Raw genomic sequence first — 24884 nt, 5'->3', positions numbered from 1 at the left:
GCCTATGTCAAGCATACTGAGGTGCCCACACCTCCAACCGCTCAATCAGATAATCTGGAAAGAAACTGACAGCAAGAACGCCACTGACATCGATTAGCCGCCATTTCTTGCAACGTCTCCAGCCAAGCACAAACGGGGCCACTGGGACTCCATCCTGGAAGGCGTACAACACCAACAACACCCAAACTCTTCGTGATCTCTTTCACGCTTTGTGCTGTCCACCTCGCGGTTTGCGCCATCCTGAAGGAGTCTATTGGAGAACAACACTCGTCCTGGTAGACGGCGTTTCGGCATGCGTAGCACATGACCGAGCAAAGCATCAAATAATATGTTTGGACTGACAGCCTTGCCGGAACACGCTTCTCCTCCACAGCCCACAACCGTGTCGCCCTTCTTGGGGCGTTTCAAGTAGACGCATTTCCAGATTTTCCGTCAACCGTCCAGCTGAATACTAAATCCTTTGCAGTTGGCAGAATGCATCCATTTGCAAATTACAATTGTATTAACTGGGAACTCAACTAAATTCCAGCTGAATCTGTCGTTTATGATATCCTTCAACTAAATGTGCTGCACAAAAGCTCCATCAGGTTACATTAGACGGGATATTCGAAATATCGAAGCATATTTTCTCCGCGAAACACACTACTTAAACACTACTATTAATGGGATCACAGTAATTCCTTTTGTCTGACTAAGAGATGCACTCAAAGACGTGCTCCAAGAATGGTACTTTCCACTCTAGGCGGTTGAACGATATGACAGAACATGGTAAGTCCAATTCTGGAGAGCAACATTCTGAAAGGAAGTTACGAACTTCTTTGCGTGGAGCATCAACCTGGGGCGACTTTATGAGATGACTCATATTGTGTGAGAACCATGGTAAAACTCGAAAACTGTTTACGTCACGATCGATTGGCCTGATAGGCCGGCAGTCACGTGAGAAGACCATTGGATGTTTACCGAATATCTATCTACTTACCAAAGTCCGTTCACTATCAATGTCCAATCACAGCTGAGGTAGTTGTGATTCGCTCATGCAACCCGAATCTGCGCACCCAAAGCGTTCCAGGGTCTGCTCACGTGACCACTGACCACTCAGTCCATTGATCTTGACGTAAACAGTTTTCACACTTTATTCGCAAGATTCGATTTATCCTTCTTGCAGGACGCTTTTGATTTTAATTTTGTCATCCATCGATCTGTATGAGCCAGAAGAAGGGATCGTGAAAACACTGATTTTCATCAATTTTCGTCCACGCCTTTCCAATCTGTGAGCAGTGATTCCAGAAAAGCGACTTTAATCACTTGAATCACGGCAATTTAGAATATTGTTTCAGCTGGTACGATATTCGAGATATCGCAGTATATTTTCAGAAAGGAAACTACTCACAAATTTGCTGAAAACTCTTCGACAGCCCACATAAGGTGGCCTGTTTGCAGTACATTCAGTTGAAGAACATTATAAACGAACGATTTACCTGAGTCTCCCGTGAAAACCAAATTGATTTGCAAATGAGTGTGTTTGTCGAAATCAGTCCAATTCGGATTCAAGCAGAACACACAGTGTGCCCATTCTGAAGTTCAGTAGTTCAACAACTCTAAAAGTACAGCAGTAAGGACATTCGGCCGAAATGTGTAGCCGAATTCGTCTTTTCTCACTCTCTACTAAGCGGGTATACTTCCACTGACAAAACTGACTGAGAGAAAGCTGCTAAGAACTCAAAGAAACTTTCCATACATAGTGGTGTAGTAGAGAACAAAAACTTTGTTCGGCCTCAGTTTGCACGTTTCCTACACCATACTACTCACTCAGGTGCGACCAAGTCCGCCTGCGTTTGTTCTAGATGCTCTCAGAACCGTTAGAGGGCCTCCATGAAGAGTGTGTTACCGCCACGTGAGCCGAACAACTTTCTAGCGCCCCCTATTCTGACATACATCCTTCAAAAGCTACTGGAACGAACGAAGATGCCTTTGCAGTCTTGACGTAGATTTATCCATAGTATGACAACTTTTCTACTGCAATCTTAACTAATCCACGTCAGGCTTCATCTCAATCGAGCCGCCAAGTCAAACGAGAATGACCATTTATCTAAGCCGTATAAAGGGGCTTGTTTTGTGGTGATCTGAGTCTAAGTCTAGCTAAGTCTGACTAACACTGCGGCGAGTAGTAGGGTTTTTTATGGATCTTGCCAGGTGACCAGTTGAAATGAACTAAGCTTAGCATCTGTGCGCAGATGATGAATTAGCCTTTCAACACCGGTCGATTTTGATGTGACGTCTATAAATTTTGGATTCCGGCTAAACGCGCGTTCGTTCGTTTGTTTTATTCGTTCCCATTGTTTTGTACGACGTTCCCCAAGTGTTACATACTACTTTAATCTTTCCATTTTGTCATCCATTCTCGCAGACCCCATGTGTTGTCAGATTTATGTATCTTGGCGCAACTCGGTTAGAAGAAGCCGCAATAGGCAGAACCAGTGAACCTGGTTCGAGGGCTGCTCGAGGTCAGACTGGTGACTGGGCACAGAGGACCAAACGACTGATTACGGTCAGTCAGCAACCGAGTGGGACAAACACAATCACAGTTTTCAAAGGTGTCTTACAACCTGGAGGTGAGCTAAGTTTTGACGTCTTGTAGTCAGATGACACGTCACCTACGAGGCTTAGAATAGAATGAAACAGAAATGTAAGAGGGGACATCCCCACATCCGAAATGGGGACACACCTAGATTGCTAAAATATTCCCAAGTGACAGAAATCTCCATAGGTCGTGTGGAATTAAGCCCAATATCCGTTGGCACTCAACCACTCAGTTGTAGAGGTGTCAGTGTTTTCGGAGCAATGCCCGAGTATGGTGAGTACACCAGATCAGAAATGCTGAATCACTTCGAAATATTTTCGGAAGAAACAACTCGCCCAAGATAGATGGACGGATTACACTTCACATGTTGCGCTGGCTTGACCACGTGCTCTGTATGCCAGTCGACGGAATTCCTCGAAGGGTCCCGTTCGCAAAACCACGTGAAGGGTGAAACCCATCCAGGGGAGATTAAAGAATGACTGGGCATTGAAGTATGGAAGCCATTACCTACAAACTCAGCTGCTCTGGTCATTGCCATCCCTATGGTTGGGGACCCCGAGACGGGGTACATCAGTGGTTGGAGGCACTGTCAGATATATTCCAGTCGTGACCTCAATGGTGCTCAGCTATCTACCCAATTTCCCCAGACTATCGCTGAACAAAACTGTGGCAGCTATCACCACTATACGGCAAGAACGCGGTTCTCATAGCTGATGATGATGATCCATTATTCACAAGATCCACATCACGTGGTCACGTTTTGACTACCTGGCTCCTCGGATGGAGGTTCCGTTCGTCGAACGAATTTTATTTTTCCTCTATCCAGTGGCTTTTGTTGTTCATAGTTTTGTTTGGATCGATAAATGCTGTCAGCAGTCGTAAGAGTATTTTGTATATGATTTCGTGCTGTTTTTCACAAACTAGCGCCTTCCAATATTGTTGTGTCTTGCTGAATGGCTGTGCAACTCTGTGTCGGTCCCTTGGCTTCCTGCTCCGCCCACCATTGTATATCAAAAGGCACGGTAACTCCGCACAGCCCTTTATGGAGACAAAGGAAAATTATTACAACTGTATTTATGGGATAATCACAGGGTGTTCCACAAAGTCGTGCTAGAATCTCCGTGAGGGGGCGAGAGGCGACTAGTCAGAGATGCTCGATCCGGATTGGCTGGTATTCAGACCAACCAGGGCCCGCCTTCGTTTGGTCCGTGTCCTGCACGTGACACATCCGTCCAAATGTTGTGATGTTCGGTCATTGGGGACTAAGACATCTAAAGCAATGGTTCCCATTGATGAATGTTCTTATTAACGGAGAAGCAGATGGCTCCATAACCTGGAATAACAACTGCAAGTTGATCTACCAATAGATGAATATGCAACTTAATTTCGCTCCTCTCAACTGAAAGAGGATCCTGGCGCGCGTACCTTTGATCAGGATATGCATACCACGCCCCCTACACATCTTCGAAACCGAGTTCAGCGCATAGTTGGAACCAGAAACAGATAGGAAAGCTCCATGATTCCGTCAGAAAATATTGCATTCCAAGCTTACCGATGGCAGTAAGAACCCCCGTCCTGACGAAGAGAAGTATATTTCCGCTTAGATTTCAAAGGGGACGATGTAAGCAGTCGTGTAAATCGTAAATTCATGATTCGTGAAGTTAATCTGCTCTGTTTGAGCACAAGGACAACAAATACCTCTCTCGTAGTCTGTTTATTGTGCGTACCTTAAACTGTGGTTGAAGTTATGAAGGCATGTGTGGAAGCACGTATGTGGATAAAATGGGGGCAAGATGTCTCAGTTGGTCAGAACGCGAATTTACTGACGGAAAGGTCCGTAGTTCGAACCCGACCTCTGCCTCTCGACTTCCCCTGTCTAGGCTTGGGCTATCTGGCAGTATCTCAGTCCTCGTGCTTCTTTCGGGTTGTATGGCAGCTAGACACTGGAAGGGTGTTACAGCTGAGCGATGCGGGCGGAGGAACGCTTACATAAGTAGCTATTCAAATCGTTAGATAATAACCCTGTCTAGGCTTGGGCAACCTGGCAATATCCCAGCCCTCATGCTTCTTTCGGGTTGTATGGCAGCTAGACACCGGAAGGGTGTTACAGCTGAGCGATGTGGGTGGAGGAACGCTTACCTAAGTAGCTATTCAAATCATTCGATAATAATAATCATTCGGCTTTATCACCGTTCCAGTGTCTAGCTGCCATGCCACCCAAAGGAGCCACGAAGACTGGGATACTGCCAGGCCTCCCAAGCCTATACGGGGGGAATCGAGAAGCAGAAGTCGGGTTCGAACCACGGACCTTCGGGTCAGTAAATTCGCGTTCTAACCACTGAGCTGTCTTCCCCAATCATTCAGTAAAGTTCCAAAAAACGCCGTTGAAAAACCCAGCTGAACACAGAACTCATTCAGAATTTTCAGTCGTTTAGACAAGGAGTTACTCTTGAGCTGAACAGGATATGTTGTTATCCGACGCCCCAAACCAAACCTCGGCATCCAGAAAGATGTGCTGCGAGGGAAAGGTGTGATGACAGGTTATGGTCGAACATAATGTCACAGCTGAGAAACAGGAAGTAAGTCACCGCTAATTTTCAAGTTTTCATCAGTCCTTTTTGTGGCCCAGTCTCAGGACATACGTCTTTATGCTGACAAACGAATCGTCGAGGAAAAGCAACCGGAAGACTTTGATTGTCATTCGTGTACTCTGACATGAAATCCGTGGCGGTTAGAAAATTCGCGCATTGTCCACTAAACTTCAGAGTCTGCCATGAGAATAGAAGAAGGCGACTTGTTTTCTAGAAGCATCCAAAACGTTGTGTGACCTGCGGGGGCTTGGCCATTGGTCGTGCTAAGAATGCCTGGGTAGGAGCGGCCAGGAAACTTTAGATTCATGAAAATGGAGAAAACGGTTGATAAAACGAATAAGGATCTGAGATATGGATACCCGGTGACAATGTTTGCATACGTCCGAGTGCATCGGCCTCAGGAATACCTGTTTAACACGTTTAATGTAGATCTAACCTCAACTACTTCACTGGCACCCTCTGTACTCTGGTACATACTACTAACGAGAGTCACCAGGAATATCACAGGAATACAGCTTGAAACAGGCGGTTAAGGTAGACTTCATTTATTTATTCAATTACACTTCTTTGTCTAAGCTCCAGAAAGAACAATGCTCAAGGTGCAAACTTGCTGCCAGGAAGGTGTGTATTTCGAACCGTACCCTTGCATCTCGATTATTGGTGTCTAGGCTTGGGCGACCTTGTAGTATCTTAGCTCTCTTGCTTTTGTGGGTAGGCCTGACAATCAATAAAGATCTAAGAATGTGTTTCTGAACCTTGACGTCGACTGGTGCTCCGCATGTTAGTTTAGTTGTACCCAGTTCGTCCGGGTTTGTTCAACGACTTATCCAGTCAGCTACCCTTTTGGTCGCACCATGGTTAACATCGCTAGTTTTATCAAACCTTTCTCTACATGGATAGCTCAATTTTGGTTGCTTCACTTCTATCCCCAGATGTTTTCGAGTTCACCAGTCGCCGCGTTTTCGGTCACCCGTTCTCACTCTCCCTGTGCATTGACGGTACACAGGATGCTCGGATTAGTGCCTGTTGTGAATATCGGCACAAGTGTGGGATGAGAATTGGCGGGAAATATGGACACTTTGTATACCTGAGTGTGGAAGGTTCTGTGCCGTGTTTCAAGTAAGCCAGTCAGCATCGTGGGTTTGTTTTCGTTTCAGTGCTTTTAATTCTACTCTGTTTTCTGCAACTATGTTCTACTTATTTGGAGAAATGCAAAACCCAACCCAGGACTCACGCTATGAGTGATGCTCACTGATACCGTGTTAACGGTCGTGAAATCACAACCGGCGTGGAAGTAGTCCTGATCACGTGAACATGCACTTGAGTGGGTCAGAGGAACTCATTGATTGGTTCATCCAGATGACAACTTGTGGCTGGTCGGACAATTCCGATCACGTGAACGGGCACGGAGTTGGTGAGATGAGTTCATCGATTGATTCATCCAGAGGATAACTTGTGGCTGGTCGCCTAACATAGACAAATGTTGACCTCAGTCGCTCATTTTTTTCCACTTCATCCGAAGATGACAGAAGTTGACCAAATGAAAAAAGTATCCAAGTTAGAAAGAAAACATCCCAAAAAGCGGAGTTGTCACTACACCCTCCTCTAGACTACTCTACACGAATTCGAACGAAAAGAGGACTCTGGTTTAAAGAAGAACTGGCCCGAGTGGCAATAAAGTCTTCACCTTAGATGGCCTTGAAATGCTGATGTGAACTTGATCTAGGTTACGAAAAGTGCAGTGGATATTCCGTGACTCTCTACTGATTTTATCACCCGTTTTATTCATTTGGAAAATGTTGAGAATCAATACTGAACAATACCGAAGGAAATAGCTTCAGTGAACGTCTATTGGCTAAAACTTCCATGCTACCTTGAATAGGTGACAATATAGCTGCCGACTTACTATTCCAAAATGGCAACACCCTGATACGCCGGGCCAACCTCACTAATCACAAATGTTCTTCAGGACTACGCAACTTTTATGATAGTTGAATTTGAAACCAAAATGACAGTTTTCGCGGCGGAGTAATGGGCCTCGTATTTTATAATACCTGCAATACAGCTTCTACGAGGTCAACGTCCTCAGTCACCATAGAAATCGTTTTCCCATTTCATAAATAAATCTTTATGCCTGACTGAGGCAGTCATTTTTGCGAACTATAGACGTTAAACTTCATAGCTTGTGTTTTTTCGTTTATTCCTGAAAACCCGGTGTGAGACAACCTCGAAAGTATCCTTATAACACAATCTTTTCTGGCACTTCGCGTTTTTCAGGTGCCAGGCTGCCCAAAGTGTTCGATTGGAAGGAGAGAAATTGAAGAAAGAAAGCAGACCCTCTGATTTACTGACGGAATCTGGTGGTGAGTATGTCGTATGGAAATATCACCTGAACTACCCAACTAGACCGTTAGCCTGTGACAATTTATAATGGCAAACGCTCAGATAACTCCACTCAACAGCCAAAGACAAAATCCTCGCTGGTCCGCTGACTGCAATTTGAAATTGCGCGCACAGTTTCGTGTATTTTGAAGCAAGTTCACTACTTAGCCACCTTATTACTCGGACTCAGTTCGTTGGCTCCTGAGGATAGTTTACCAGCAGACTGCGTAGGACGTTGGTTAAATTAAGATCCATTCGGTGTTATCATCAGTATTTTGTGGAAATCACATTTTCTCGGTGTTTTTGTAAATAAGTGCTGTTTTGGTGCCTTAGGAACGGAAGAATACCTGCCACTAATAAACACAACAGCCTTATTGCGAACAAGCTAGTGCGAAATTTATAAGAGGCATTGAGGTATTTAAAGCACCCTCTTGACCTTGAATCCAGGCTGTCCTATTGGCTTTGGGTGAACACTCATCATCATCGGTCATGGCATGCCTGAGAACTCATCATCTTTGGTCGTAGCTGAATTGATTGATTGCCTAAGCATCCAATCGGCAGCTGAATTTTCCGGTCTGGATGCTTGAAGACTTCCCTAACGCGATTTTGCCGGGGTCTCAGTAGGTTTCGGGCATTCTGGGATTAGTTTCAGGTATAGTCGCAGGGCTGAATTTCTGTTTGAAAAGTAGTATTCTGGTGAGACAATGATCTCGTGAATTAATCGATTTTCCAATACCGTCTAAATAACAAACCTGAGAATCTGGACTGTCCAGATCACAAACGGTCGCACCCATTTAGAAGCATTCGAGTCATATGAGTATGCTTTAGAAACAGGGGATTCACAAGCACCTTTAAATGGGGAACTCTGGGCTCACGTTAGAGGGGCTTGGTAAACTATCGACAGTTTTTTAAATGGGCAACGTTCCGCCCTAGACAAAAAGCTTCATCAGACCGAGTGAGCAGGTGCCAAGTTGAGTGAATTAATCGATTTTCCAATACCGTCTAAATAACAAACCTGAGAATCTGGACTGTCCAGATCACAGACGGTCGCACCCATTTAGAAGCATTCAAGTCATATGAGTATGCTTTAGAAACAGGGGATTCACAAGCACCTTTAAATGGGGAACTCTGGGCTCACGTTAGAGGGGCTTGGTAAACTATCGACAGTTTTTTAACTGGGAAACGTTCCGCCCTAGTCAAAAAGCTTCATCAGACCGAGTGAGCAGGTGGCCAAGTTGACCAGGTTTCGAAGCAACCAGAGAATCAATCAGATTGACACACTAGATTAGCGTTGAATGTCAGTTAAACGGTTAGTGCGGCTGCCAAAATTTTACGGTTGATGGGTCCTGAACCAAACCGATCGGAATTTCCACTTAATCTCACACACCCAGCCACCCAGGTAAATTGTCATAGCACTTACGAGCCCACACAAACCAACAAGATTTACCAGCGGCACTCAAAGTAAATCAGCCTTGAAGCGGAAAATCAAGGAACCAAACCCGGTCAAATATAATTTGAACTTTCCTCAGCCCATTTGCTAACCTGCTCGCTTGGTCCCTTGAAGCTTTTGTGTCAGAAGCGAAACGCTGCCCAAGCCCTGCTGAAACGATGACTTCTCAATGAGTTCCGGACATTTTACAAAAGGGATCTTTTTGTTTTTGTTACCCGCTTATGCCAGCCCATTGGCGAATTCCGTGCCGCGGTTCCATACTTCGTTTCCCGTGGTCGTTGTATTCTAGAACCCCACCCAGAAAATCCTCGGTGGATTGCTGGTCATTGAGTAGTAATCACATTGAAGCATTCTGAAGTGAAATCTAGATCATCTTGCATATCGAATGCAGCTCAGAAGCTGTTATCGACTGGATCCACAGAACCGCACCTTGACCTCTCGCACTCTAGCAGCACGTGACGTGGTGATTAGAAGCTCTCTATATCACACCAAGGTTAGCTGATTCCAGCAAACGTCTGCTTTGGTAGATACGCTCTGATATTTTCAATACTCCAGACTGAACGCAGGATTTGTGAAAAAGTTTGCCAGAAACTCGGAAAGATTTGGCTCATTTAAGCTTCGAAAACTAAGGTCCATGCGAACACTCGTTCATTCGTTGTTTGGTCGAATGGTAACAACTGTTTTAACCTATCATCAGGTGTAGTTCGCAGAGGCAATTTCCTGTCAACCTTGTGCTGAACAGAAACAGTACAAATCTAATTGACTGTACGGTGATCTGAAACATGAAGGCTCTAGATTCAAACCTGTTTGAAGCTACTCTTCAGTTCCTCTCCATCCGGACTGTTGTGAAATTTGAAGAGCTGGAGAACACGTGATTGTGATCCTTGATCTCGAAGGATGAAACGTCTTTCTGTGGCGTGCCGAGATCTCTCACACAAGTACGATTACGAATTTAGATAATGGGTGTAAAGTTTGCAGCCACCTGATCAACAACCAATAAGTTTGAAGCTAGATGAGAAAAAATGCCAGAATTTGTAATTTACTGTAGAAACCTAATTTAAGTGTTTGTTTTCGGAAAGTTTGTTGTAGCCCACATTCTGTGTGGCAGCACTGCATAGCATCGTTTCTATCTTGCTGTAAAAAGCCTGACATTGCTCTCTATCGCGTATTGAATGTAAGTCCAGCTGATCGAGTGAGAATTTCCTCGGGCTATCCAGTCGAGCGTTCAATCATTTTTGTCAAGGAACTCACTGTCGGTCATTAGGCTGCATGATGTGCTCGGATCGATAGCTCTCGGTTAACCAATCGGATCGATAGCTCTCGGGTTAACCAATCGAATCGCTAAGTTGTTGACAGTCCCCTTTTCGGACGCGTCCGGCGTGTACAAGTCAAGTGGTAGCGGAGTCGAATCCCCAGCACGGACAAGGGTGTGACGCTGATGAGCTCTGACAGGAGTGAAACTCGACTTCAGTGCTTCCCCTCTTTGGTGTGAACTGACTACAATAATTGCCACAGGGCTGATGAAACGAGAGGTGTGAGCGTGAATTAACAAGTGTTCATGTACGGAATCAAAAATGTACTAAGAATCAAGAATTACACAGTAACCCCAACCATGAGAGTCTCATAAACCATGATTACGACCCGCGTTCATAAATAACTGTTCTTCTCAACTCAACCCAGCTTCAAGTGTCACCATTCTCTTTGCCGTGTAGTAACTTTGCAAAAACAGATTCCATCGGACTGGTTTACATTAGTTTGTTTACTATTCGAAACGACTGTTTGCCGTTAGACCTTCTACGTTTGGCAGATGACATCTTGATGCCAGGACTTTTTCCCTTTGCCCGTTTCGTCGTTAGTTATCCGACCCTTCTTTCTCCATCCGATCGCTCATTAGATAGTGTCGAACAGCACCGGGAAAATGACGAGTTATCCAGCGTAAACGAACAAGACTCTTCCAATCCGAGTGCCCTCTTATCACCGGTGGAAAGATTTGGTACAAACATCACTCGACGCATAGCCAGCTCAACTCGGTGGGAGCATTTTGCCACAGGTGTTACGGAAGAACTGCCGTACGAAATGACTGACGAGCAGCCTGAATGGCTGGAAGAAAAATTGCAACTTGGCTCGGAGGAAAGCGACGAAGAAGCGATACAACACTACTGTCAAACACAGGAATCGATAAGTCACCTGTCGATGAGCACAGAAAGAGAATGTTTTCGTGCGTATTCTATGGAGTTTGACAATTATCGAGAGGTGACAACCGAGCAAGAATATTACGAAAACATCTATGAGGAAGAGGCAGATGAGGACGACTCAGTGCCAGAGGTGGAGGAAGGGGGTGAAAAAAGTGTAGATGTATCGGAAGATCAAGTGCGTGATGAGGTGGATGACATAGGAGGCGGTTTGGAATCGGACTACGAAGCTGAGCACCCAGTAGAAGCTACTCAAGGTCAAGAGAACAGTGAGGAGGAAGAAAATGGCGTCATTGTAGAAAAGGTGGATGCGTTTTATCAGCACAAAATGGCTGCATTTAGCTCTGCTCCAACAGAAGTGCAAAACTATGTCGACAGTGCTCTACCAACTAACGGGATCTATGAGAATACTGTTCCGCTCTATGAAACCTCATCTGGGGATGTGCACAATATTACAGGTTGTGATTTACTCATCACTGATGTAACGGAAGAGGCGATGTTGAGTTATTACGCTGCTTTGGAACCCATGGATCCTCACAATTCGTCCGCCTCAGGCGATTCGTTCACGCATGCTTTCTCAACCACCGTGCATTCTGCTCACCCATGTGCTAGGCTTTCCTCAGTGACTATGGGTTTTGAAAGTGAGCAGCTCCAATCACCGACCTGGTATTCGAAAGTGGATTTTATTGGCGGGTCAGTTTTGATGGTACCCAGATGTGAGAACGAACAGACTGGGTACAACGTTCACAAAGACTTGGAACGTTGTTGTCAAGGCGTTGAAACCTCGTCTATATCCCCGTGTACCAATGGGACAAGGTCCGTCACATTCACTTCAGCAATGAGTGACGCTAAATCACCGGATAAGCGGTCAGTGGAAGCCACCCGCCAGATCAAATCGGTAGGACCTCAGTTTAGACTGATCGGTGATGATCAGAGACCACCTGTGACAGAAGAGCTGAATGCACTGTACTCCACTCATGCATCTCCTCAGATTGTTCGAGATAGATTTAACGTCCTGTCAGCGCCAGAATACAATTCCGCTGGGTTTTTCACCAAGATCCAAGACAGGACATTTGACCAACCGAAGATGGAATGGAAAGAAGCTGTGGATGAAACCAGTAACAAGCGACCTGCGGTACCCTCGGTTCAGAATCGCACAAGTAGTATTGATCGTGCTGTGGAAAAGTCTGGAGCCTCAACTGGGACACCTACAGCCTACCGATCCAAGGTGGTCTATCGATCGAAGGATTCGCTGGCAGCAGATCACCATGGGACCACAACGCCTTCAGCCAACGGATTTGCTGAAGCCATCAGAAGCACCAGGGACACTGCGTTTCTAACCCGTAAACATACGATCTGAAAAATGTGGAAATTTGCAGGAATTTGTGTTTACTTATGGCCGCCAGTTACATCAGTTCCATTGTTTTTATTTTCTTTATTGAACAAGGTAAATGTGAACACTTGTCACCATTTAGATTTCCTTTGTTTGGATTCGTTCTGGTTTCCTCGTTCAGCTTCTCGCTGAGTGCAGTCTTAAGAAAGTTTCTTGTTTCCCCATTTTAGCTGCCTACGCTGCGGATTTTGAAGAACTGCAATCCTCTGGAGATGATACTCACAAGTGCTCCAACCTAAGAAAGACAGGCGTTTCTTCAGGTGAGTTTCTGATCGCGTGAATCTATTGAATAAGTTGACAGGAACAACTTTCCTTGAAGAGAAGTTCAGTGTGCAATTTGCATCTGAACCTCAATACTCAGTGTCCGGAGTTATGTTGAGACCTCCTGAAAAGTGCACGTCCCAATGCCAAGATGAAGGTGCTTTGACCTTATGAGAATCTGGGATGTCCATTTGTTCAGGCCCTCGTGAGCAACTAGCCCCGGCTAACTGGAACAGGTTCAAGAGGACAGTCGCGATCCGTGGGTGTTTGGCCATTCAAATCATGAATGACCAATTCGAATTGGCGCGAATGATAGGGGATCGCTACCTGTTTGTTGGTAGTTTGTATCGACTCGTAATATCTTGGTACATGAATAGGTGATTGTGTTTCTATTTGGCTGAAGTGAGCTCCTTCTCGTCTCCAAAGAGAAGAAAAAGGCTCAGTTTTTTTGACGAACTTGCCTGTCCTTTGGCATGCACTTTGCACCCACAAAGTGTAAAGTCATGCTCCTGGACATTCAGTCACTGAACACGCGACTAATAATCCAGAGAGAGAGGCATTGGAACTTGTGGAGCGTTTTACGTATCTTGGAAGTTGTATTAGTTCTGACTGTAGTGTGACAGATGAGGTGAATGCACGAATCTGCAAGGCTCGGGCCGCGTTTGCTAATTTGAGACACCCATGGCGTCAGAGTGGTTTATCCCTGAATCTCAAGGGACGTCTGTATTAAGCTACAGTATTGCTGTGAGACTTGGCCTATTCGAGCAACGGAACTGAGGCATCTTCAAGTGTTCGACAATCATTATCTGAGAACCATAGCTCGTGTGGGTTGGTGTCTGCGAATCCATAACTAGGCAGTTGGGAAGCGAGGTTTCGGTTGTACAACGGGTACTTCCATTCAAAAATGTGTCCAGCACCAGAAGATGAGTTGGTTGGGACATGTGTTGCGTATGCCTAACCATCGTTTGCCGAAGAGTGCTGTTTTCCATGTCCAACTCATAGTGGTGGCCAATCCTTGATTTGACAGAGGGGGTATAACAGACATTACGAAAAGTGTGGTTGCTATTGTTGCCACTCACCTTCCAGGATGGATACCGTGAAATCCTCACCACGCCTGGTTGGAAACGCTGAAATATATGGCTGCTTATCATTGTCAAATGGTAACCTTGTTGCCAGTTTCCATCCAGATTGTGTGAGTGAGTGTCTGGAGGTGTAGGAACCTCGGATTGATTGTGGTTGGCAAGCATCAAGTCCCTTCCCCGTCCACCTATATGCTCTTCTTCTGGCATTAAGTGACCCTCGACCATGTGATACGGTCAACACAAGATACCGTAACTGATGAGGAACTTTGATTGCTTCTGACTAACGTCAGTTTGCAATATGCCACAGGATGCGTTGAATTCCTGCTCTTAAAGTTTGAAAGATTTCCTATAACTTTTCGGGCCCACGTATCACAGTTGTGCGCGACATCCTGAGTAAGTTAAAAGGCTATGCTTGAAAGGCCAAATCCCCCTTCTCAGTTGTCCAGGTTCAAACAGAGATGTGGAGTGAGCAATGCAAATTTCGCAAAACGATGTTGATATGGATCAATAATTATTTTCAGGGTCAATCACGTGACTGACCAACTGGTGTAGTTTGGACCGCTGGTCTCTTATCTGCATCACTGAACTTTCCAACAGGCATCCCGTGTATGCTGCAAGCCCCCTGCAACGTTCCATTCTATCTCTTTCTGTATTGATCGCTTCTAGCTCGCCCCCCTCTCAAGTAACTTCTACGGTGAGTGAATGTCTGGAGGTGTAGGAACGATTGATTGATTGTGGTTGGCAAGCATCAAGTCCCTTCCCCGTCCACCTATATGCTGTTCTTCCACGTAAGGCTTTGAATTCATGGACACACTCACTACCCCCCCGCCCTATTGAGCCATCACATTCAACGAATCATCTCTCAGCGATCGATCTCGATAGGAGCTTACCAACCAAATGGTTCACAGATCACGTGGTCATTTTATCTGAATACTTGTCAGTTCATGAGCCAGTTGACTTCAGGTCACATGACGCGAACCACGACATATTCTGTCTACGGGCATTTTCTAAATCGATTCCGGAATATTCCGAGGAAGAGGGATCCTAAATAAAATTGACATTTTTCCAAAAAGGTCCGTCAATTGTGTAATACTTTGAATACTGGACTCAACCATTTCAGTTCGTGAGGACGTCCAGAAGACATGAATTGTGAGGTATCAAGACTTTGCATCATTTAAATTCCGATTTTTCTGGACTCAACCATTTCAGTTCGTGAGGACATGAATGTCAAGACTATGTATCATTTAAATTTCGATTTTTGGCCGGCAGTCTTTTCTGAATTTGCCTGCCCTTGCACAATGGGCAGTGCCACATACTCTGTGGCCTCACTTACCGGACTGAATCTCAACCGAAATTCCCCCGATCTCATCACATTCCCAAGAACCATTGTTTTTTGCATGCATGAATAGCGCAGATCAAATTTGATGAAAGGTGAACATACAATCATCTCATGTTTGCCCAAATCAAGCTGACTGAAATGTGACAAGAGATGACCTAAATTTGGTTCGTATTTTAACTATGCACTTGTGTAGGCCTTTAGGATTCTGCGAATTCTAATTACCAGAAAGTATTTTATCAATATCACAGCTATTCATACCGTTTCCGGTTGAGGGATTTAGGTTTAAATTACTCCGTATTGTTGGGAGCAAGTCAGGACATTTTTAAATGTCGATGGTCGGAAGACTAGGGAATGAAAGTCTCGTTCAAATGGGGGAACAGAAACTGTAACCCAAGACCGGCGTTGTCTTTGAAATTGTCGATTTGTTTTGGGCTTGTTGCTCTTTGCAACAACATCGCGTACTTCGACTATCAACACATGAAAATAACGTATGCAAAAGGCCCATATAAGATGGGCTGCAACTTTTTTCTTGAATGCTATCAGTTCAATTTCTGAAGATTAAAAAGGGGCTTTACCCCATGGTTTAAGTCCTCCTGTGCTGGCAAGTCATAAACTGTAAACTGTAATTATTCAGTTACCTGAAACATCACAAACGAGAGTCTCCCGCAAAACCAAATTAATTGGCAAATGAGCATAGTTCGTTCACTTCGTGCAATTTGGGTTCAAGTAGAACATAAGGTTGATGGAAACTCGGGCACTGCGCCTGCCTGATGAGCCCGAAGTGGAAGGGCAAAACCGGTCGTCGGCTGTCGATGAATTTTCAGCAACCTTATGAGCAGTGCATTACGAGTATACATCTAAACGTTATCCTGTTTGTCATCAGAAATGTGTACCTAACACACACCTATCACAGTAGGGGCCTTCAGTGCTTGAGTACATCTGGCCGTCACTGTTACAATTCGACCCAAGATTGTCTACCAAATCCTGAACTACTGTTGAGTAGTATAAAGAAAATGAAAAAGTTGCCCCGCTTTCCGTAGATTGCTGATTTGTCTCAAGGATGCCTGGCACCCACCAATGAGGCAGGTTAACCAACAGGCGAATGAGAAATCTGACCCAAACGATCAATGATTGATCAAAGCCCACCTGGTTGAATAGATTCTATGTAAACTCACCTACGCACAAGAACCACGCACCTCCAACCACCGTGCACTGATGATGTTACCTCGACTTGTGATGAAGCGTTTACAGCCAAATTCAAGATGGTCAGCTTTCCTGAAAGAATCCCGAAGCATGGGCTAAGCTGTTCTTCTGCCTACCTATGGCAGGATTCACGTCAGGAATCTTCAGTTCGAGACTTTTCAATGACTACATGCCGTCTTTTTGTGCAAGAAACCAGCTCGACATGCCATCTAGGCTTCTATAAAACGCCTTCACCCTACACTGGATGGGCAGGTGCAAAAATTCAGCACCAAATATCTATATTTTTGATGAAAGTAGCAGAGAACTACTGTAGTGTTTTACAGGAACGGCAGATGGGAAGGTCCGTGGTTCGAATCCAACCCAAGCATTTCGACTGCTCCTGTCTACGGTTGGGAAATCAGGCGGAATCTCACCCCTCGTTCTTTGTTAGGATATCATGGCATTCAGACAGATGCAGATGGACCATCACTGTCAGTATTAGTATTGCTATTTACTAACACGAGTGAATTGATTCTGAGAAAAAACAATGAAAACGGAATCGAGCCTGCGCACTTTCAGCGAAAAAGTGCGAACTACTTGTAAGAAATTCCCTCTCTTCCGGAATCAATATATGTAACACGATTGATGTCTTTCTCTTAATGTCTACAGTTTGTTAAATCAAGTACCTAGTGAGGGAGGGTTGCCTTAAATGGACACGAATTTGTTTAATCGATAAGCTCGAATTTCCAACAAGTATCCATACTTTCACAGTGAACTTCGATATGCCTTCCAGATAATTCACGACATTCTTCCGGGACAAAGGTATGTTTTACCCCCACTTGTTTTCCCTCTCTCGGCATTTTGTCTCTGGTTTTGCGATTTCTGGCCCCTTTACTTTTGATTTTGTTACATACAGGCAGAAAAACTTGTGTAATTCACCTGTAAAATGCTTATTTATTCCACGAAGCACTCGCGCAAATAAAAGCCCCGAGAATGTCCCAGTGCTTCGAAGAAATTCCCTCGCAATTGGGTACCGAAAGATACACATTTTCTGGGAAAGTTTTAGTGACGTAGCTTACTTGATGAGCATTTTCCTATTTTCAAGTAAAGCGTTAAAAATCAAATGCACACAGCCGTCTTGTATAGTTTATAGGTGTGAAATACTACTACTGAAATACTACTGACTTCTAGTTCATGTCAAATGGATAAATATCATCAGTTATGTAGAGGTCTCTAACCTATGGTCCGCTTGATAGCTCCAGCTGGCGGCGGGTTCCATCCGCCCGCTGCCACTCAGTGTTATAGATGGAACTATCTCCTGACTGGCGGGTCAATTGATCGTCACAACCAGAACAGTTACTCGGTCGTCGTTTGATGAGTCGGACACACCAATCACATCGCTCAAGCGCGAACACGTTCGCCTGTTCAGACGTGATGATTCAGATGCGTTCTGCATGCGTTGGTGGAGCAGTGGTTACACGCTCACCTCGCATGTAAAACGTCTGGAGTCCAAATCCCGGGACGGCCGTTGGATATGCACTGCTGACGAGCTCTACTAAGGGCGAAACTCGAGTCCAGTGCTTCCTTAGGTGTGGACACACCGGGATTGTTAGGCCAGAACAGGAGGACGACCGTCCGAACAAAGTACCTATCCCACAAAACCCCGAAGCTACCTCCTATTTGTCCAACAAAACTGATGATACTTCAACAAAGAATACCCTTCGGGTCAAATAAGCCAACAACCGAATTCGTTTACAGAATTTGTGAGACCACAACGATTCCGAGATCCTCACATAGTAACTTTCATCAAGACAACCGGTTTTTTCCGCGATCGAGGGAAGAACAAAGACGTATTTGAAGAAATCGTTCAGCTGTAGCACCCTTTCGATGCCTAGCTGCCGTGCCACATTAAAGGAGGCACGAGGGCTGGGATACTGCCTGGTTGCCCAAGCCTAGACAGAGGAAGGCGAGAAGTAGAGGTCAGGTTCGAACCACGAACTTTCCGGTCAGAAAATTCACGCTCTAACCACTTGGTCCAAACACGTATTTTGTGGGATTGGTTTTGCTTACCAATACCCATTTTCATTTCAATTATTTCGATTCGCATATTCCTTTGTAACCTTCCTCAATCAGAACTCTTCGGAAAGCCTCAGAATACCTCTTACGCTCATATAGTGAACTGAATCCGAACGCGCATTACATCTGTGACAGTTTCAGGCAGTTCTCGAAGTTTCGAAAAATTTTATAATCTCTATCCACCCTATTAGATCTGACAGAAGACACTTGCTGCGATATTTCTTCTACCCTCTTCAGTCACAGACGTAAACCCGGCTGGGTAGAGTCTGATTGGTTGATATTATGCAAGTCACCTGATCGAACTTAGGAGCAACAACATAGTCTGCTTCAACTCCTTTTGTGCACGTATTCTGGGTTGGTTTGGTTCCCACAGCTGCGCTTCGCTTGCGGTAAAAACCTTGGAACATGTTGCAACGTAAGATTCGGGATGTGTCACTCCAAGGTCAATCCGATAGTCAGTATCTACCATAGATCTGACAATGGACTGATTGCGATTTGACCTTTGATCCGATAACCTCTGTAAGTTTGTCCGAAAAATTTCTTCAGCACCTCGTCAAAAAGGGACTTAAATGGACAAATACACTTATTTACATATCAACTAGGCTTGAATGGTAGACTCTAATGAGTCTCTCGTTTACGAGGTTCTTCGACTAATTATCGTGCACAAAGGTGGACGAAAACTTGGGGGCTGTAGCTTTCTGACAAGTCCCAAGAAGGGCGGTCGTTGGCTGTCGAAGAGTTTTCAGCCACCTTGTGAGTAGTTTCCCTTAAATGGAGTTTTTCCAACCATTTGGTCCGTACGGAGTAATGATAAAATGGTTTTGGTTACCGATTCTCTGACAAGTCGTCCTGTACCAGAATGAGTGCGCAGTCTCTGTCGTTGACTGACATCGATTCTATCAGCTCTCCGCGATAGCCATGAACAATTCGAAAAACAATATTGGACCACCGGAACAGAACAGGTTATGAGTAGGACTGGACTGACGTCTTACCATCGCGCTTACTCTAGACAACAAACACAGATCAAGTCCTTCAAAGTCATTGCGAGGAAGCGCCAGGGCACATCTACGCGACTGCTACAGCAAATAATTTGCTTACAGATCCACACTACTGCACAAAATTCAGTAGCTAGACGAAATTGGTGTACAAATGCGTGTAGTCTCGTGCATTGGGTTCAAGTGGAACATCAAGTTGAGGCCCACTCGGTAAACACTAAGGAGGGTGAAACCAATCGTACGTTATCGAAGAGCTTTCAGCAACCTTATGGTCAGTAGTATGTTAAGCCTAGTTTCCAAACGGTGTGTCATGCGATTCTGTAATAATATGTAAGTACAGGCAAACAAATGAAAATGAAACAAAGCTTTGATGGAATTGCTGGAGCTTATGTAATTTCGCGTCATCCTCCTCATCGTCTCTTATCGTCATTTACTGAATTTATTGAGTTTAATTCACGAACAGAGAACAAACGTTGCAGGCGTGCCCCCATTTTGTGTCGAATTGGCTTCCACTTCTGTACGGCTCAACAAAACTTTGGGAATGATATGTAACCCCCGCATCTCACAATCGGTCCTAATGATTACTTGGTTAATCTCATTGTACACGCCTTTCAACCGTGATGCCAAACTATGCAGACTGACCGATGGAATAGTCATGAACAGTCTTTTATTCAATATATACTTACGGTTATTCCGCGAAGCAAATCAATCTCGAAGCTCGCCTGTTTGCGCTGTTACTGTAATGGTTTTAGTGCTGTTGTGTTCTCCAAATGCGAAAATAGATTACTTGTAGAACAGGCACTGTGCATTTCAAACTCGAATTCACTGCCGAGTCACGCATGTAGGTAGAAAATAGGATGACACTTATCAGAGCCTCAGTCGTTCAACGAAGTTCCGACATCCGCCATGGCAAAACCCAACTGCTGCACCGAGACACAAGACGCATTGCGAAAACTCGGTCATCCAATTCGAAAGCTGTTCTTGCGATGGCTGGCAGCCGTGGCTCTCCGACGCCCCTAACTAGGCAGATGTGCGGAAAGAAGTGCTGTTGAGGTTATATTTACCGTGGTAAGGCGGACGCGTTGCCATTTGACGGATCACATGAACACAGTTCTCTCCCATCGCTAATTGTCCACGTCCGCTCAAAAATAGAATATTCTGACAGCTTTCACCCAGTTCCACATGCCTCAAACCTCACTGACCTGTGCTCCGTTTTCTCCACAAATTATGTATCCCATCCCGCTTCCTCAGTCCCGTTTTCCGCTGTCTAAACTCTGTCTAAACTCGGTGTTTGTGGACAACCAAATAAGATATCACGTAACTGTTAAAACGTTGCTTTTTGCGCTTGTTTCGGACCACTCAGTGAGAACCGCTGTTTTGCGGGCTGTTCAAATGCTGCGCTAAGGTTTGACTAAAAGACTTGCTGAGCTTTGCGGACGGAACATCTTCGATATCTCATAGTAAGTAATACTGATTGCACAGTTCCAGTTGTCAGTAGCCTGGTACACATTCTGGTGCACATTCAACGGGACGGGTAGTGTTCTGTATGCCTCAGTCATCAGTACAGTGCAAACGGCCAAGCGGACAGCACGGCACTCGGTGTGGTATGAAGGTGACTGCTAGGAGGAAACTACTCACAACGTTGCTGAAAACTCTTCGACAGCCCACGACCGGTTTCGTCCTTCCACTTCAGGCTCACCAGGTAGGCTCAGTCCTCGAGATTCCGTCAATCATATGTTCTACTCGAACCCACATTGGACCGTTTTAGAGAAATACACTCATTTGCAAATCAATTTGGTTTTCACGAGAGAATCAACTGAATCTCTCCTTTATGATATTCTACAACTGAATGTGCTGCACACAGGCCGCCACATGTTTCAGTTGGCGCGCTATTCGAGATATCGCAGTGTATTTTGATAAAGGAAATAGTCCAATTCCGGTTCAAATAGAACATAAGGTTGACGAAAACTCGGGAACTGCGCCTACCTGATGGGCTCCAAAAAGGGCGAAACCGGTCGTGGGTTGTCGGAGACCTCTCAGCAACATCGTGAGTAATTTCCCTTATGAAAATATACTGCCGTTTTACGGAAGTCCAGTCATTCTGCCACAAATGGGGTTGAAGCAAAATTTGATTTGGATAGATCTTTATCAACACATCTGGAGGCTAGCATCGTTTTCATTGACATGCCCCAGTTTGAACTAGGTAACCGCTTTGCACGGCATATTTTTCCACCGTGTGCCTCCAAATTTCACGGTCAGAGCTCTTCTACGACCTTTGCTAGGAAGATAACTGAAGTGGAGCACAGAGTAGCAACATTTCATTTAGTCACAGATTATTGTCTGTCCGCAATCCCATTTAGATTGAATGACTGTTTGTGATTCGGGTCCTGAACACAAACCAGAAATGGAATTTTCTGAGCTGGGCTAGGTGGTCTTATCCTCACAGTTCGCCTCAATCCACCTTTTGCGCCTATATCTCCATATGGCTTAATAGTTTTCTTTCAAGTTCGTTTGAATGACTGCCATTTTTTCTCACATTTTCTCTTTCTTCAGTCGACTGAATCAGCCAACGAAAGTGATTGGTCGAAAAAAGGCACGTGAACCCTGCATGATGTTTACCAGCCACGTGACTCAACGTTATCACGTCATCCACTCGTGCACCAGCTGTTGTCCCATTTGTGTTGTGACCTTGGGCATTTCTGTTCTGAAGCGCCAACGTTGTTCTCTCTCTTCGTTTCAATCATTTTCTCCTGCATTTTTCCATTTCTCATCTGGCGCCCCACTGCATGTTTGCTGACCTTATCGATGTTTCGGCAGCGAGATGCACTTTGTAAAACCGTGTAAATTCACTGAAATGTGAAATGGTTCACGGAAGACCATGGTATGATTAGCCTTAGTAGGTACTTGACCGTTTTAGTACGCTACGTATTCACATGCGAGAGTTGTTTGTGAATTTACGATTGATCTGACGAAGGAATGTGCGGAAGAACGCAAGCACGCATTTGTTCTCAGCAATGTACGACCTATTTCGTGAGATTTTACATTCCATCACTGTCTCAGATATGTTATTTTTGTAGCAAGTTGCAAATACACGCTAGTGGGTGCTTGCTTACACGGACTTTCTTTCCAACCGCTAGCTAAAGTACCAGCTGGTATGTGTTTATTGAAAAGTATACAAAAATTTATTGCTTTGTGTACGTCGCACTTTGCATTATTTCAACTCTTCAAATACAGGATTGCTTTCGACCTACTACGTATAATCAGTTGGCTTGGCCATTATTTTACTATGTCAATATTATCCGCCTCCCATGCGCGGAAATATACCTCTCCGAATCATTGGTGAACGAAATTTTGGCAGCTACAACCATTGTATGACAAGTACGCGGATTCTACAGCTGATGACGATGATGTAGCTGAGGTTAGATGAAAGATTTGGTACCGAACACGGGAACGTATTTCATTATCCAGGCTCTCTGCACCCCACATAGGTTCAGCCATTCTGCCAGGCGTAAAGTACATAAAAGATGATCCACTGTGCCTCGTTATGGTGGGCGGGCATCCGACACGGATGTTCCTGTCTAAGCGAGGATTAATTACCACTGGATATAGGGTCCTATTGGGGATGAAACAGCTTTCCGTTGTTTCTCGGCTTGTTACATGGACGACATAATTACCACTGGATATAGGGTCCTATTGAGGATGAAACAGCTGTACAGTGCTTCTCGGCTTGTTACCATGGACGACAGGACGAAATCTCGATTGAAAATTACCGCATCGGAAAGCCATCAGTTCACGTTCGGCGAATGAAACCTTGCTTTGCATTTGGTGCGTCATTCACTTGGGAACGGCCCAACTTGCGCGGTGACAAAAACTGGCTTTTGCTTCGCTGCCAAGTTACAAATGTGACCGCCCCTGAGTCACCTCCATCGTGCACAAGGCTGGACAAGAAGAACTTTTCGATGGAAAGGGTCCCTTAGCATACAAAGTGTATGGTCTAACCGGCGTGACCAGCCAAACTACCGAAGTTGGAGGTTAAGGGCAACTCAGAGAAGTTGCGCGTGAACATTGTCACAGAGTCATGGATCCGCTTTCAACCATTCCGCTTCCGAGCAAAATTAAACTGTCTTATCTGCACTGCGTACTTCAAAGGGTGTGTAACCAACCCGCTCCAGCAAAAAGGTTGGAGCGGTTGTCCGACTCACTGTCAAATCAGTGTGATTGGATGAATTTGTCTCTGTCTACAGACAACGTGATTGGAAGCAGTGTGCGAACCAATAAAATTGTTCTACTTCAAGGACGCTCTCAATGTCTACCAACCAATAATAGGAGACCCTTTCCCTAGAATGGTACAAAGAGAGTGGGTTATTTGCTGGCATTGGAGGCCGATATCGGATATCCAAACTCCACTTTTCGAAAAATGTCTGCACAGTAGAACAACAGATGTGCATCCTATCCAAAGTGAGTATGAATTTTATTGTCAGGAACCAGCTTAATCACTCAGCCGGAAGCTGCCTCCTGATTCCGAAACCCGTCGTACTGCTATTTTCTGCAGGCTTACTGACCGCCTTTCACGCTATGTACGCTAATTCATGTGAACAGCAAAAATGACCGTATCCGAGAGGGACATTGAAGATCATCAGTTTATCGATCAGTGATTGGATTATTCTCATGAACATTGAACAGTTAAAAACGGGAACTGGACAGAGCAAATTTGGACAAAATGGCCAGAATTCTTTGACGGTCTTATCTGAGAATGCAATATCTCAGTGCTCGATGTAATCGTGAACAAAGCTCGGAGCGAGTCCCTGAATCAAGGCTATATGCCTTGAGAAAACTAGTTTACGCGATATCATCTTTTAGCTGTATAAGTTGGAACCAAGAATGGGTAGTTAAGAATTCAGTAGACGAGGGTTACTACCACTTCAACAGATGGAAGTGTTCCACGCACTGTGATGGTTTGGCACCCTAAAAGTAACATATTAAAATGTTCTATCTGGAAACGAGTTTTATCATGATTCGTAGTTCAGTTGTCCCTCTCTGAACAAATCAACCGAGGCCAGAGATGTTTCGCTCTAAGGATGAGTCACCTGTCGACGAGAGTGAGAATTCGCCAACATTTTGTGAGTACTGGATGCGACAAGGCAGTAGACAGGTTAGCAGACGCGAAGGATTCTTGGCCACTGTAACATATGGCTAAAACATGTGCGCACTACTTGACCTTGCGCTACACGAGCTGACCTCCACTTGTGCAGCCGGGCGCAGTGACAGCGAAAATCCGCGGCAGTTTTTAGCATGTCCGATAGAGACTTCTTCAACTAAGATTTCGTCCTAAAAGCAGGGCCAATCTAGGCTGGAAATGA

The 24884-nt window shown here is 44.9% G+C and overlaps 1 protein-coding gene across 1 annotated transcript in view; it reads left to right on the top strand.

The window, feature by feature from the left end:
- The window catches only part of T265_05659 (hypothetical protein), a gene marked incomplete at both ends in the record, with an annotated part of 31460 nt that extends 8609 nt beyond the window's left edge, over positions 1-22851 (top strand). The window contains 7 exons of the mRNA XM_009170724.1: positions 2408-2612; positions 6105-6291; positions 7450-7535; positions 10899-12643; positions 12760-12849; positions 17247-17275; positions 22078-22851. Of these exons, the coding sequence (XP_009168988.1) occupies positions 2408-2612; positions 6105-6291; positions 7450-7535; positions 10899-12556 (2136 nt within the window). The remainder of the gene's footprint in view (positions 1-2407; positions 2613-6104; positions 6292-7449; positions 7536-10898; positions 12644-12759; positions 12850-17246; positions 17276-22077) is intronic.
- Positions 22852-24884: the final 2033 nt, after the last annotated feature.

Source organism: Opisthorchis viverrini (assembly GCF_000715545.1).
Source record: "Opisthorchis viverrini unplaced genomic scaffold opera_v5_111, whole genome shotgun sequence".
NCBI classification, from domain to species: Eukaryota; Metazoa; Platyhelminthes; class Trematoda; order Opisthorchiida; family Opisthorchiidae; genus Opisthorchis; species Opisthorchis viverrini.
This window is presented reverse-complemented; position numbering and strand designations above follow the sequence as displayed.